At 51.8% G+C, this 14,951-nt stretch overlaps 1 protein-coding gene across 4 annotated transcripts in view; it reads right to left on the bottom strand.

Annotated features, from left to right (window-relative positions):
- Positions 1–1,853: 1,853 nt before the first annotated feature.
- The window catches only part of ELP3 (elongator acetyltransferase complex subunit 3), a 101,340-nt gene continuing 88,242 nt past the window's right edge, over positions 1,854–14,951 (bottom strand). For 3 of the 4 annotated variants that reach the window (XM_074582253.1, XM_074582254.1, XM_074582251.1), the window contains one exon: positions 1,854–2,265. In XM_074582253.1, coding sequence (XP_074438354.1) covers positions 2,203–2,265 — 63 coding nt within the window. In that variant the 3' untranslated portion in view covers positions 1,854–2,202. Of the gene's footprint in view, positions 2,266–13,595; positions 14,594–14,951 lie in introns of those variants that run through there. The other variant, XM_074582252.1, reaches the window with a different exon arrangement.

Below are 14,951 nucleotides of genomic sequence, written 5' to 3'. Positions count from 1 at the left end.
GGGCTGTCAGAGCTGAAAGCGTCGGAGTGATTCAGAATTATGTCAGGGGTACCGGAACAACAAATTTGGCGGAAAATTTTAAGGATTCTGCGGAGAAATTGCATCCCCTCTCAATGCATCCCTTTCCACCTCCTCTGCTTTTACGGCGTCAGATGCTGAACGTGCCCCATTTACCAGCGTCTTGGAGGAGGAAAAAGAAACAGTTCAACAAATCAAGCAGCGAAAGGCTCCATCACCCTTCTTTAAACCCAACCTCGCAGGCGGCTCAAAGGCGCCCGGGGTGTAGGCACCAACGAGCTGGTCTGTGCTTCTGCGCTCCCAGCCCTTAAACCACCGGACGCCGGCGTTTACCTTCACTAATGAAAAAACTTTATTGCCAGGAATTCCGGTTCTCTCCAGCAAGGATGTGCTTTTTCCGCGCTGCCCGGGCAGCTTCGCCGCTCGTGCGTCAGCCGACGTCAGCGCGGTTCTGGCCGCTGACCCCGCGCGGCGCAGCAATAGATCACGGTGGCAGAATCGCATTTACTGCGCGGCACGGCGCCGCCGCCACGAGAGCCTTCCTCCCCGCGCCGCTCCTCCTCCGAGTTAATCACGTGTGTCTGTGCGCTCGTTATCGGCGAAGTTTCCAGAAGGCTCCTGACAGACTCATTTATTAGAGTAACACCCAAAATGTCAACTTCTCTACAAGCCGCTACTCTGGATTTCAACCCTATTTTTGATTGAAATGCTACAAAAATGAAGCGGAGAAGGTCAGAGCTCCGGCCGCTCCCTTCTGATTTTGTTAAGTCAAGCGAGCAGCACCAGCCCCGCTGCTTTTGAACCCCCCGAATCACTGGCACTGAAGGACACCCACGCGCCCTGGGCTGTCCCCACCCCACCGAAGGGCTGGGGAGAGGCGAGGAAGGTGCTGAGCTCTTCACCCAGGGTCACGGCTCACTCCTCTTGCAAAAAGCAGCTTTAATTTTATCATTCCTGATAGAATTCCCGATGCCGGGAAAAGGCAACCATCACACCTACCTCCAAGGAGGACCAGGGGGAGGATCTGAGGAGCCATGGGAAAGTCGGCCTTGCCTCTGTGTTGGGAGAGATGGGGACCAAACCCTCCCCAAAGCCCTCTCCTGCCGTGGAGGAGAGAGTTGGGAACAGCCAAGCGGGATCCCCCAGGACATCGTGCCTGAGCAACCCAACTGCCTGCTGGGAGGAGATGAGGGCAGCCAGGACAAGGGAGGGACATGGATCTTGTACACCACGACCTTGCCGAGACCTCTGACACTGCTGCCACACGGCCTCCTCCTGCCCAAATCACTGGGTTACGGGCTGGAGAAGCGGCAGATCGGGTGCTGGAAATACAGACCAAGAAGCTGGAGCAGAGGCCATGAGGATGGTTACGGCTATGGAGGACGTGATGTACAAGGAGAAGGTTGGAGACCAGGAGCAGATTTTCCCAGAGCTGCCCAGTGACAGGCCAAGAGGCAACGGGCACAAGTTGAAACATCATAAACTCCTATCGGATATTACGAAAAACTTTTTCAACACACAGGTGGCCAAATATTGGAACAGGGACCTAGACGCTGTGGACTCTCCCTCCACATCCATTGAATACTCAAGCATCGCCATCCTGATCTAATCGGACCTGATTTGTGTGGGGTTGGACTACAGACCTCAGAGGTCCCGTCTAACCTCAGTTACTCCACGCTTGTGTGTCACTGTAGAGAGTTTATGTCTTAATCTCAATTCCTACCCCCAGCAAGGTAGGAACGCCAATCCTCGTGGCATCCTACTGTAGAACCATCAGATGGTATCACTTGGGCTGGGCAGAAAGCAGCCAAGCCCAGCATAAATAAACACACGCACAGAAAGAACTGATCCATGTTGCAGAATAACCCGCGCAATTTCAACGCTGGAACATTAAAAGCCCGCTGACGGCATCGCGGAAACAATGCATGTTCTTAGTTCCACCTGCCCTTCAGTCCTCTATTGCAACGCAGAGCCCATCCCGCAGCTCCGGCAGGGTGACGCACCCTGTCCTGCTCAGAAACGCTCGCCCCAGAGGAGATGCCCCATCTGCTGCCATGGGCTCTGGCATCAGCAAGTCCTTGGCGGTTGGTGGGCTTTGGTTTTTAGCTTACGTCCATCACCTTCAGCTTTCTTTCCAGGATGAGTCTCGTGGTGAGGAGCTCCTGGGGCATCAGTCCAGCCTCTTCACCATGTAGGGTCCCTCCAGCTCGTAGCCGATCTTCCTGTAGTAGTTCCTCGTGCCAACGCCTGTGAGAAGAACGACAAAAAGGTTTAATTCAGCGCGATGACAAACGAGTTGGAGAAGCTACAGCCAGGCAGGAAAGTCACTTCCATGGAGGGACGGCGCCGAAAGGAGCTCGGCCTCTCCGAACAGTCGGTGCTGGGCCACCCCAGCCGCTGTGCTGGAGCGGGGGTGTTTACTCATTAGCATCTGGACCAATTATGGTGGGTTTTAAGGGGGGGAAATGCAGGAACATCGCTGTTCTATCTGCCCTGAATCACGCACCCTGTTCTTTATCCTGAGAAAGGCTGCGAGGCAGAGAGGAAGCGACACAGGAACAACGGTGAAACGTGAGTCAAGGGTTCAGAGTACCCCAGGTCCAACAAAACCCGAAGACAGGCTCTTGAGAGGAGGCGGCCCAGCTGCCGCCATCATTACCAGGAACTGAAGGGCTCTAAAACCCGACAAACTCTGTCCAACGGCTCCTAGAAATGAGCTCAGCTCCACTTCAGATAGACGAGTGGGCTCCGCGGCCGCAATCCAATTTCCTCGTTGAAAAGGAGGGCTTCCGAGCGCCTCAGTTCTCCAACAGCCTCTTCCCTTCTCCTTCCTCTCTTAATGAGACCCCGCAGCGGCCGCAGGCTGGGCCAGCCCGGCCCCACCGACCCCGGCTGCCTCGCAGGCAGCATCCTGCGGCAGGGCAGGGCAGGACGGGTCCATCGCAGCCGCCTCCCCCCTCACCTTATCTAATTACTCACAGATGCAGACATTAGTCATCGGGGGGGGAGGAGGAGTTGAGCATCATGGCATCATTGTCAGCGCAGCTGGTGGGTAGGGAGAGAAGGACAGATAGGACGCAGCTCTCCATCAAGAAAAAAGCAGCCCCTCTTTCCTCTAATCTCATCCCTCCGGCCGGTTCCTGGAAACTGCCAGGGCTCGAAAATGGCTCTCCAGGAATCGGGAGGCAGCATCTCCCATCTCCCGTGTGGCGAGTGACCCGGTGCAGCTGGTAACCCCTTCCTGCCCGCACATCGCTGCAGCAATTTCACCCATTGCTGCTTTGACAGATTTGTTTAAAATAGCGTTAATTTATTTTCTGAATGCACATTAAATCAATCACCGAACCACTTAAGGACCACAGCTCCGGGCAACCCCCAGCCAACATCCTAGAGAGGCATTATATTATTTAAAGTATTGAAGAGACACCTGAAACCCAGACCTGAGACGTCCTCGTGCTCCTCATTCCATCTGAAGCTGGGAAGAGCTTGAAAAACCACAAAGAACTACAAATTGGGGAAGACCCGAGCAAACACCCAAAGAAATTCTTTGCTGTGAGGGTGGTGAGCCCCTGGCCCAGGTTGCCCAGAGAAGCTGTGGCTGCCCCATCCCTGGAGGGGTTCAAGGCCAGGTTGGCCGGGGCTTGGAGCAACCTGGGCTGGTGGGAGGTGTCCCTGCCCAGGGCAGGGGGTGGCACTGGATGGGCTTTAAGGTCCCTTCCAAACCATTCTATGATTCTCTGATATTTACTTCTAAGCAGTGGCAAAGCCCCTGTGACATCGCAGCAGAGCACCATCCTCAACTAAAAACACCGTGAAGGGACCCAAATTCCCCCAGTTTCAGCAGGAACCTGAAGCCGAGGAGAAACCCAGGTCCGCTGCACACAGGTCCACTCCCTTTTCCTCATCTCTGCCCGGGAGGGTTGGGATCTCTGACCTGGAGTAAAATAGCCCCTTTATCAATATTGTGCCTAAAAGACATCCTCCGGGTCTGTTAGCAGAGATGCTGGGCTACGACATACAGATTTGAGCAGTCAAGCAGCAGAGCCACCCCACCCGTGGCGCTTAGAAGGATCAGTGAAATCTAAAGCTGGAGAACAGCCCTCTTGAAGCTAAAGGACAACGGAGTAATTCAGCTGACGGTGTTAAAAACACCTCGATCAAGAGTTATTTAGCACGTTTCCTTTTTTCCTAAAGCCCTTGGGAAACGGGGGGATTTTCAAGAAGGCAGTTTAGGTTGCGTCGGAGCATCCTGCGTTGCCTCCATTAATCTCAGAGCTATTAAGCGGCGCTACTTAAGCACCAACTCTTCCTCGTTTGAGGGCAACGGGTTCAAGCCATTAACAAGAATGATGATGGAGTTGGCCGGCCCCGTGCCCTAGCGGTCCCACGCTGTGTCACTTCGCGAAGCATCTCAGTCGTCATCTCAGCCCTGCTCGGAGCAGTAACGTCTTGCACAAAATTGCTGTCCTTCAACAGGAAAGTCTCCTATGAAGAGGAGGCAGGAGACGCCTCAGGCTGAGGGCTACAGGTGAAGACACGGGGTGGTTTCCCTGCTCTAACTCGGGATGTCTCGCGAGCTCCAGTGCTGCAGGAACATTTTCAAGGCAAGAGGCTTTGGAGGGGAAAAGCTCTCACCAAGACACCCCAAAAAGCAGCCACCGGGTTTGTGTCCAGAAGGGTGGAAGCCAAGCGTCCAGGCTCATTGTCCCCTGGACCACCAGCCCGTAACACCACGCTGCAGCGCCGCGGGACGGTGGCAGGCTGCCCAGGCACAGCACCAGCATCCACATCTGGAAGCAGGGAAGAGCAGGGAGATGCAGAGGCACAAGCCAACGGGACACGGAGGCACAAGCCAACGGGACATGGAGGCACAAGCCAACGGGACAAGGACTTCTTGCCATGTCACCTGGCGTAGCAGGAACGGATCAGTAGATGGAAGCACTTGGTGCTCAAGCCCACGCCTCTGCACTGTATGTGACTGTGGGGGGGACTTCAGACTAGATTTTTGGTACCCCGGACTGCACATCCCCACCTCACATGTGGTTTGAAGTTGGCCAAAGAGCCGCCCACTCAGACCCCTCTGCCCCCTTCAGAAGATGGGCTGAGTCTGATCTGCACCTGGAGCAAAGCTTGCCGTTTAGTTTCCTCTGAAAGGAACCGTGCTGAAACGCATCAAAACCTGCCCCCGCGCCAAACTGATGCGCGAGTGAGGATGAGGATGGGACTCCCTTCAGCTGCTCTGAACCCAAAGGCTAACAAACCCAGCCTGCGATGTTCGCTAGGATGCCATTAATACAAAGGTGTCTCCTTGTAGTCAGAGCACATCAGGGAAATCGCAACCCGAACGGGACGACGGGTGTTTTGAGATCAGCATGGCGTGACTGGAAGGGAAACAGGGTGTTGAAGCATGGAATTAAAAGCAGGCTGCCAGCCAGGAACCATCCGCAGCCCTCCTCATCCATGAGAGAAGAGCAACACAGTGGGCACTGCTAAATAGAATAAAAGAACCTGTGGGACACTAATAACTGCCTGTAAGTCATGCAGAAGGAATTCAATCTTCACAGACCTCTCCATTGTGAAATTACCGCAACTTTGTACGAACGCAAAGTCCAAAAAAGCAAAGCTGTGGGACTAGGCTGCTGGCTTCTGATCACAAGGAGAGCATGAACACGCAGTCCTAAGAAAATCAGAGCTACAGCTATTAAAACAACGCGCCACTTCGTCTGCTCACGAGGGTTAAACGCTGGAGAAGCCACTCGGAATGCCCAGCATGCCCTCAATACTTGGCCATCGAGCACACCTGGAAGGAAGGTCTCGACGGCACACGTTCTCTTCCCAAATCTCTGCTGCTCTAATTTACAGCAAACGTACGACAGAGCTGGTGGGACCTGTAGGGGCACTGCTCTTCCCACCGCTCCAGGTCACACCCACGCCTTCCAGTGAAAAGGAGCATCACCCGAGAAATATCACAAGGGAAACACGGCGCAGGAGCGGAAGAGTAAGCCCAAAAGCCGGCCCAAGGAGGCTTTTGACTTTCAGAGCCAGAATTGGCTGCGTTTCTCATTCTGCGTCTTTAAAACAGGGTTTTAAATTTTAAATATTCTGTATCACACTGGGCAGGAGAGTTCAGTTTGAACTCGGCGGAGCAGATTTCAACCAACCCCTTCCAGACTCACCGCCGGTGATCTGGTTGGAGGGCAGGGGCTCCGACCACCCCTGCCTGGACGGAAACCCATGGCCAGGGGCCAGCCAGGGCTTTTTGGAAGCGTCCCTCACCGCAATCTTCAAATGACACATCCTCTGGCAACGGCTGCTGGTTAATTTAATCGCCTTTTGTTCTCATCTTTTGGAAGATCTGAATAATGGCGAAGCCTACTGAGAAAAGCCCAAACCCAGCTTTCCACCGTCATATTCAAACCTCAAAATTAGTTAAAATAAATGTAAAAAGTCTGCCTGGAGCAGGAGATCGAGAAAGGTGACCACGGCGCCAGGGTTAAACACTCTTGTGGCCCTGAAGGACGAGCAGTTGGCACGGGACTGCTAGCCAGAGGCCGGCAGAAAAGAGATTTCACTGCTCACGTGCAGCATCCCCTGCCCGTGACCTTTTCTGTGCAGAGCCCATAAATACACCCTCTGACTCAGCCCTGCCGCACAGAAATATCGCCATGCGGCACCCGCGGCTGAGTATCCTCAAAGATCCCTTCACCACGGCTCACTAGTCACACAACTAAGTGAAAATGAGATTGTTTTCAGGATCATTAAAGAGCTACTAATAGTTCATAAAATTTCCATAGCAGAGACTTACTGAGGCACACGAGAGGCTTGTCTCCGCACGGGCCTCCGCATCTTTTGGCAACGACTGAAATCTTTTCCGAAGCCGCACGGTCGAGGCACATCGTGTCTCGCAGCTTCCGTCCCCCTCAGAAATATTTCTTAGAAGCGACCGGCGGGGCCCTGCGTGCAAGGCAGCCAACCTGAGTCACCTGAACTTCCCAAATTGCCTCCATCCATTAACGTGCCAGCTGCAAATTCTGGTGATAGCAAAGCCTCTTCCAGGTTTTTTTGGGAGTAATGACCCGGCTGGGAGCTTTGCCTTGGGAAGGGAGTGCCCCGGGCTCTCTGCGCGGACACCCAGATGGTCTGGAGGATCTCTGCGAGGAGGATTGTCCTTCAACGGTGCTGGGAAAAGGATTCCTGGTTAGTGCTGGTAACAGGACAGGAAAGGGTGATGCCATGTTCGCCAAAGCACTGTGGATTTCACCCAGAATGAGCAGAGCGTCTCCCGCCAGGCACAGGGATCTGGGATGGCCACGGCTGCTTCTCTTGGGATGAGAAAGGACGTTCCTCCCCCCGTGACTGCCAGCGTTGCTGCACAGCGATGCTCTACGAGGGCAACGCTCTGCCATGGCTGGAATATCATTTTTGTGGTTTCGAAAAGGCACAGAGGAGGAAGGAACAAACCCTTCCGCGGTCACATCCAGGACTTCCACAGACACCGGTAAAACACAGCGACGGCACAGAGCCGGGCAGGAGGCTTGGAAGCCGCTGCCGCCACGGGACAGACCATAGACATCTGCATTTTCAACCCAGCTAGAAAAGCCAAGAAAGAAAACAAGAGCTCTGAGAGAATCTCCTCGGCTTCCAAGCGTGTCTCCATGATCAGGCGGGGGCTGCCAAAGCATGAGGAGGATTCAAAGGCCGTCATTCAGAGATCACACAGGTCACATTTTAGAGTCCCTCAAGACTCGAGGTCGGGTGACTTGGAGCCCGACGTCAGCGGTGAGCGAGCAAACACAACCCTCTTTTTACCACGGGTCTCGGTGGAGCCTCAGCTACTGAAGACGAGTTTTAGGTTTTTCTTTATACTCCTTGCTTTGACCTCCAGCAACCCCTGAAGACGCTTCGCCAGCTGTGAAACAAACGCCTTGTGAAATCCACTGCTCTCCGAACCCCACACTCCGCGCGGGACTTCACAGCGAAGCCAACACTCACCGGCACTTGGCAGCCACTCGGGCAAGTGGCCAGAGCTGGCTCCGGAGCGAGCCCTTGCTCTTTTGGAACCGGCTGCCCCGGGCAGTGGTGGAGTCGCCATCCCTGGAGGGATTTAAAAGACGGATAGACGTAGTGCCTAAAGATATGGTTTAGTGGTGGGTTTTGTCAGAGTTGGGTTGATGGTTGGACCCAATGATCTGAAAGGTCCCTTCCAACCCGGGCAATTCTATGATTCTTCAAGTTGACCTCCTTAGGTGAGGAAGGGGCAAAACTCGGGTTTCAAATCTGTTAGAATGGTAGGAAAATAAGATGAGAGAATGTTTTCTTGTCTACCATGCACTGCCCAAAAAACCACACACCGCATTTCCGAACTGATGCAGGAGTTAAGAGCGCACAGCAGATCCATCCACCGACAGGTTTGCTTCGGCATTCCCACTTTTCCCAGCGCTGGATTTTATCTTCAGGGAAAAACACGAGGCCGTTTCACGTGAATCACTAGTGAATCACGACCAACCGACCGCAGAGAACCGGAACAATGGGGAAAAGGCAAAGGATTTGAGATAACCAAAACGCCTTATCAGCACCAGGGAAACGGAAAAAACCAGCATTCTTAACACTGCTGAGAAAACCTGGGCACGTCAGGGCAACCAGGAGAAAGCTGTTAAGTTAAAAGTTAGGGAACCAAGGAACAATCCTTACATCAATCCCTGCGGCAAAGATTTTTTTAAAATTAATTTATGGGTTTTTTTTTTTTTTTTTAAGATTAGATAATTTGCAACTCATTTCCCCAAAGTTCCTAAAGATTCTGGGAGATAAAAATCAGACGAAAATTAGAAGCAGGGGCTTTTGGAAATGTTACCCAGTGTCTCACAAATACAATACTCTCAATTTTCAAGTCAGCATAGAACACAAACATGCTCATTTCTCTTTTAAAACAACAGATTCTGTTGAGAATTACTGAGAACAACTAATACTTTGTCAGTCGTCAGAAAACATAATCCAGGCAACGCGAATGGAAAAGAGGAATACAATAATATTTTTTTTTTTTAAAAGATGATTGAAAATATTGTAATTTTAACAAATCTGCTTTAAAAAAAGGAGGGCTGGAAACTCTTTCTGGTATTTTTTTGCACCCATATGAACATCGTAGCGCTGGGGGCGGACGCATTTTCCCCGCAGAGCGACTCTCCCCGTGCGTTTCACCAGTCTCCGGAGGGACTAAATCCAGGGATGGGCGAGTTCAGCATTTCACGACCTCCCGCTGCTGCAGCAACCCCAAAGAGCTAATTAGCCTCGCAGTTAGAGTTGTGATTTAGACGTATCTTTATGTACTTAACATGATTGTTAATATCACTGCGTGTGAAGCACTTCATAATCCTTTCTCTAGCCAGGGCTAAATGATCGGCAGAATTAAACCCACCGACAGCAACCCGTGTTTAGTCTGGGCGTTGCTGTTTGTTGGACCTGGGAGAGAAATCCGCCCCTGAAAGCCTCTCTTTTTTCTGTCAAATCCAAGTTGTGCTTTCTTCCCACCCAGATCACTTCCCCCAGATTTTAAATTACTATTTTCACAACACCTCTGTCTAGCAGGGAGGTGCTGTCATCGCCACGTCCCAGAAGAAGAGCCAAGATCCCAGGCAGCCGGGTAATTTGTCTGAAATCACAAAGCAAGTCTGCGATAAAAAAAAAAATAAATACGAGTTTTGAACCCTTAATCAGCTCTCCAACCCACTTCACTACTGTAAAACGCTGACGGCCTTTCAGATTCCAGATTGGATTATTTTTGAAGCCATGACCCACAAGCAGAAAGCCCTGAATATCCCTAGCATCCCTCCCCCCCCGCCCCGGCCTCCCACGCAAATCCAATCCCTGCTCCGTTTAAATCCACTCTGGATTTGATGCAAACGCGAAGAGATGCCGTCCCTTCCTGACAGAGCTGATCCTTCCTCCGACTCGCGGTCAGCTCTTGGGCGTGCTAAATAAAAATGAAGGAAGAAGCCACACTACGTAAACAGCACAGGAGACCTTTGCTCTTTATACACTACAGATTTAATTTACATTTAACTCAATTTAAATCTAGAACGGCTTGGCATGCTCTAGGACCTGGCCGATTTGAAGAACTCTTTTCTTCCTCTCTTCTATCTCCCACGTGAAAGGCGGCATCCCCTCATTTACCTTCAGTCCTCTCAAATGGAGATCTCTAATGCAGCAAACGAGGTCCCCGCGTGTGCTCCCAGTTCAGCCTGTCGTCGCCCTGTCCCTGGCTGCAGAGCGAGATTCCGCAATCCCTTTAGAGGAACCACCTCAACTTTAAAGGTTAACACGAGCCGCGACAAATCCTTCTGGAACAGAGCAGCGACACTGACTCACCGGCGATTTCAAGGTGAAAGAGGGATGTTTGCGGACACCAGCTCCGGAGGCCAGCTCTCCCAACTCCCCAGGAGAGGTTTGTCCGACATCAAAGCACCAAATACAATTTAACGGGGACTTTCTGGAGTGATACCAGGCTGGGAGCCTTTGTGGGGTACGGACGCACCAGCCCCGCTCGGGAAAGGTATTTTGGCTGTAAGGGTTACAGTACCCCAATAGAATAATTTAGTGAACGGCTTATGAAGTTTTTTTGAAACAAAGCAGATCAGCACACTTCCTCCTGTCCCACTGCAGAGTTTGTGTCCAGAAGGCCCAGAGTAATACGGAAAACCACAGCAAAAGCTTTATCATGTTAACAAAGGGATCGCTCGGGGATGTTCTGATTTGTTCTTAGGGCCAAATCTCAAAACCAAGACTGTCACCAATCACATTTTTTTAAAAAAACCAATTAAATGGATGGTAGAATTAAAGAACTGATTTTACAGCGTTCCGCTTTTTGGGTGCCTCTTCGCACGCAGGAGATGCCCTGGCTCGAACTGATTTTTAAACGGCAAGTCTGCAGGTAAGACCCATCCTAGAGCTTCCAGATGGTGAGACTGCATCTCACTGATCTCTTTATTAGAGACGCAATATTTCATTAACGACCACGCAGGCCCGCCCAAACCCAGCTGCACTGAGCGCATCCGCTGTCAGGAGAGAGCAAGCCACCATGCCAAGACCGCCTTTAACCGCGACAGATGAAGCCAGAGCTGACAGATCTTCTGACTCCAAACCAAGCAAAATTAAATATTTAAGAGCTAATACCGTAACTTCCCTTACACTTTAACAAAGTGCTGCCATCAGTGTGCCACCAGGCATCGAGAGAGACAGGGACAATGAAAAGTGTCTGCTACTCAACCCCAAATTTGTCAAGTTATGCGTTTGTGGGATTTTAGATCTACAGGCTACGTAATGTCTTGAAGCTTCTTCCAGCGCCGGTTGCTGAAATATCCAACCCAGCTGGTAAGGAATTACTGAGGGACTGGGGATTTAGGATGACTCACCAAGCATGTGAGGCATTCGATCGATCTTCTTTCCTATGGGCTATGAGATTTTAAACGCCAATGAAGAAACACTCAGCAATTTTGAGAGCGAGCCTACCACTCGTTAAATCAGCAGCGTCCCCTCGCACCTACTTCATCGGAGAATCACAGAATGGTTTGGGTGGGACGGGACCTTCAAAGGGCATCTAGTCCAACCCCCTGCCATGGGCAGGGACATCTTCAACTAGAGCAGGTTGCTCAGAGCCCCGTCCAACCTGGCCTGGGATGTTTTCAGGGATGGGAAAGCCACCACCTCTCTGGGCAACCTGGGCCAGGGGCTCACCACCCTCACCATAAAAATACAGCACACAGCTTCAGGAATTTGTTTTGGTACCTCTCCAGTGTGGGAAGGTAGGGGACAAAACCAGCCTTCTCTTCTGAACTTCCCCTTTCACTCGTCAGAACAAGAAAGAGACCATTAGTGTTATAAATACGATGTCCCTGCACCAAAGAACAACTGAAAAGGTTCCTGTAGATCTGCAGTTTAACGGTGCAGATTGCTACATTAGATGTTAATGACTTCTGGTGAGTAAAAGTAGTGTGAGAAAAGAGGAAGAAGCCCCCAAATGCCTTGGGGGAATCCCTGCCATGTGTTCCTACAAGCGACAGCCACACTCAGCAGTTTAGGTGGCTCCACCTGAAGCTTATTACTGCATGTATTTTTTAAAAAAAGCATCAAAACACTCAAAACCCAAAAAGATACCGATTAAAAAGAAGTGAGAATGACCAGGCGGGGGAAAATCCTTTATGACCTCTTCTTGGTTTTGGATCTATTTGCTTTATTGTCCCTTTTTCAAGTTGCTGATGAGGCTCCTACAAGCTCGTGTGTTCGCCCGGACCCAGCAGCGAGCGGAGAGGGTCACTCGAGCATCGCTTACGTTTGCATCTCTGCAGTGCAACGAGGCCCTGAAAAGGCTCCGGTGTGGCAAATGATGAATTCATCCAGCTAATATAGGTTAATACCAGCTTGCCTCTCGCTTCCAGATTTTGCCGACAACACCCATTTACCTGCTCTGCACAAACAGTGCTCAGCTTCGTTAGGAACAAAGCACACCGAGGTGGGCGGCTAACCAGGACTGGGCACGCTACGGGCGATTTTTCTCCGTCTCTTCCCCAGCTACTCGACTCCTCTGATGATCTCCGGCTAATGAAGCGGGCCGGCGACGCTCGACATCACCCGCTCCTCCACGCCTACCATTCAGAAATCCATCCTGCCTTCCCATCGCCACCTTCAGCCTCGGCGCACTCAGGCGTGAAACATCCCTGGCCTGTGTCCATGTTAATTTTCTACTTGACAGAACACAAATAGAAACCCGGTCTGGGGGAAAACTGATCATCTTGCCGCATAGTAATTAGCTTATAGCAGGGAATGGCAGCGGTGCCAGACCTCCACACCGCCGCGATAAGGCTGCTACGTCACCGGGATGGAGCCAGGCTACAGTGAAATCTCGCTGCAGGGAGACGTTAAACCACCGCTTCAGAAGATGAGGCGTGCTGGTGCGGATTTGGCTGCGGTTCCAGACACCTCTCCAGTCTCGGGAGTAAATTACCAGCGAGGCTCGTTTAAAGGCTACCGGAGACGGCGGAGGCACGGGCGACAAAACGCCTGCGCTTTAAAGGAGAAAGGGAAGGGTGCTTATTAATGGACCTCGGTGCATTCGGTTTGAACAGGGCAAGCACCTGCGATAGGGGAATTCAATCTCATCCCCCACCTCCCCGAACCAGCGTCTTCTCTACAGAGATAAGGAGACAATCCTGTTGGTACAAGCCAAGCTAGCCCGCTTTCCCGATGCCGGCATAAACAGATAATGCTGACAGACGTCACAGCAGATACTGCAGCCGAAAAAGCTCTTCCGTGCAAGAGCACTGTATTTCCAGAGCTGGCTCTTAGCGTTTGAAAAGTAATTTGCAGTCTTAACAACGTATAAACATTTGGGCTGCGCGTTGCTGGTCCCTGCCCTCGGAGCAGCCAGCAGCCTCACCCGCGGCACCGCAGCTCCCGGATCCGCCATGCCACGGAGGCAGCTCACCTGCTGCCACCACGGATCACCAGTAAGACGCCAAGCCTTTACGGATGGCAGGGCAGTATGAAGGTGCTGTCGCCCTCCTTGCGGGAGCTGAGTTAGGCTGAGTAGACAGGGATGGAGACAGCTACTCAACAGCTGGATCCCTCCAATTCCTCCGCTGTCAATAAAGGCCGTACTCAGTGGTGGCCCCATCTTAACTTCAGACAAGAGGTTTGGGTTACAGAGGTAAAATAAAGAAGCCGTGTACTGGCACTGTTAAACGCCGCTGGCACTGAAACCACCAACCTCTGCTGTGTCCATAGAAAGTGAAGTTGGAGGCAGCTACCTGTGCTCTGCACGTGTCACCGGTGTAAAGTTTAGAGGAAAGTGACTTTGACACACTGAAGATGTGTGAAGGGCACGCAGAGGTGGACAGTACAACTAGGGTTTGGAGACGGCAACATTGAAAATCCACGTGTAAAGCCAGCGGCTATCCCTGAGACAGGAGGAGACAGATCCTTTTCCAAAAAACAAAAAACAAAAAAAAAATCCCCAACAAGAACAGCAACAGTTACACGCGGAGTCAAAGCGAGATATTTCGGTGCCAGGACAGGATGTCAGTTTGGCACAAGCCCAGCACTTCTCACAAAGAGGAGCAGGAGATTAAGGATTGGCAAGGAGCTAGCAAAGCACAACAGCCCGGAGCGTACCCGGAGCCAGGAGGAGCGCAGCGTAAAGACGGGCTGCCCAAGCTCTGACGCATGGATGTCTCGCGCTCGGATTGCTGAGCCGTGTGTCGGCACGGGCTGGCCGGAGCCACCCGGCTATCGGCCAGTGGTGCTCCAAGGCTTCAAGGTAGAGACATGAAGGCCACGAAGCCCAGCCGGAACGACAGCGGCACCTTGGCTGGCTCAGCTCTGGGCTGTGTCGCTTCCTCCCTCCTTGGATGAGCACCCGGGCTTTACATGGTGGTGTCGGGGGGCAGGTCCAGGGGCAGTAAGTCCTCATGAGCGACGTTGAACGTGCGCACGCTGCTGTCACCCTGTGCCGCTGCCTTCACTCACTCCCACCCTTCTGGCTCCGTAGACCTGCCGATTACAGCCTCCCTCCAGAATTCCTAGATTGCTGTAACACATGACGCATGCATTAAAAGAACAGAAATATTTGGGATGGAAACTTTCCCAAACCTGCACCTGCATAAGCATTATTTAAGTTCACAAAGACTCTTTCTAAAAGGAGGTCGGGAAGCATTTCTGCCACCGCTTCTTCACTATCGCGTGTAACTACGGTACTTCAAAAGAGGAAGGTATCAGCCTTGCAATTGCTGAGGTGCTTCAAGTAATTGTAAAGCACTGGCTTGAATCTCTCCGTTGTCATTGTCATTTTGGTGTAAGCACCAAAATCAGATGACGACACCAGAACAATTCATTTGCTGCTCAGAGGAAGCACAAAGGACCCACAACGTATGAATTAATTTGAGCAC

The sequence above is a fragment of the Larus michahellis genome, chromosome 3, assembly GCF_964199755.1.
Source record: "Larus michahellis chromosome 3, bLarMic1.1, whole genome shotgun sequence".
In the NCBI taxonomy this organism is placed as follows: Eukaryota; Metazoa; Chordata; class Aves; order Charadriiformes; family Laridae; genus Larus; species Larus michahellis.
This window is presented reverse-complemented; position numbering and strand designations above follow the sequence as displayed.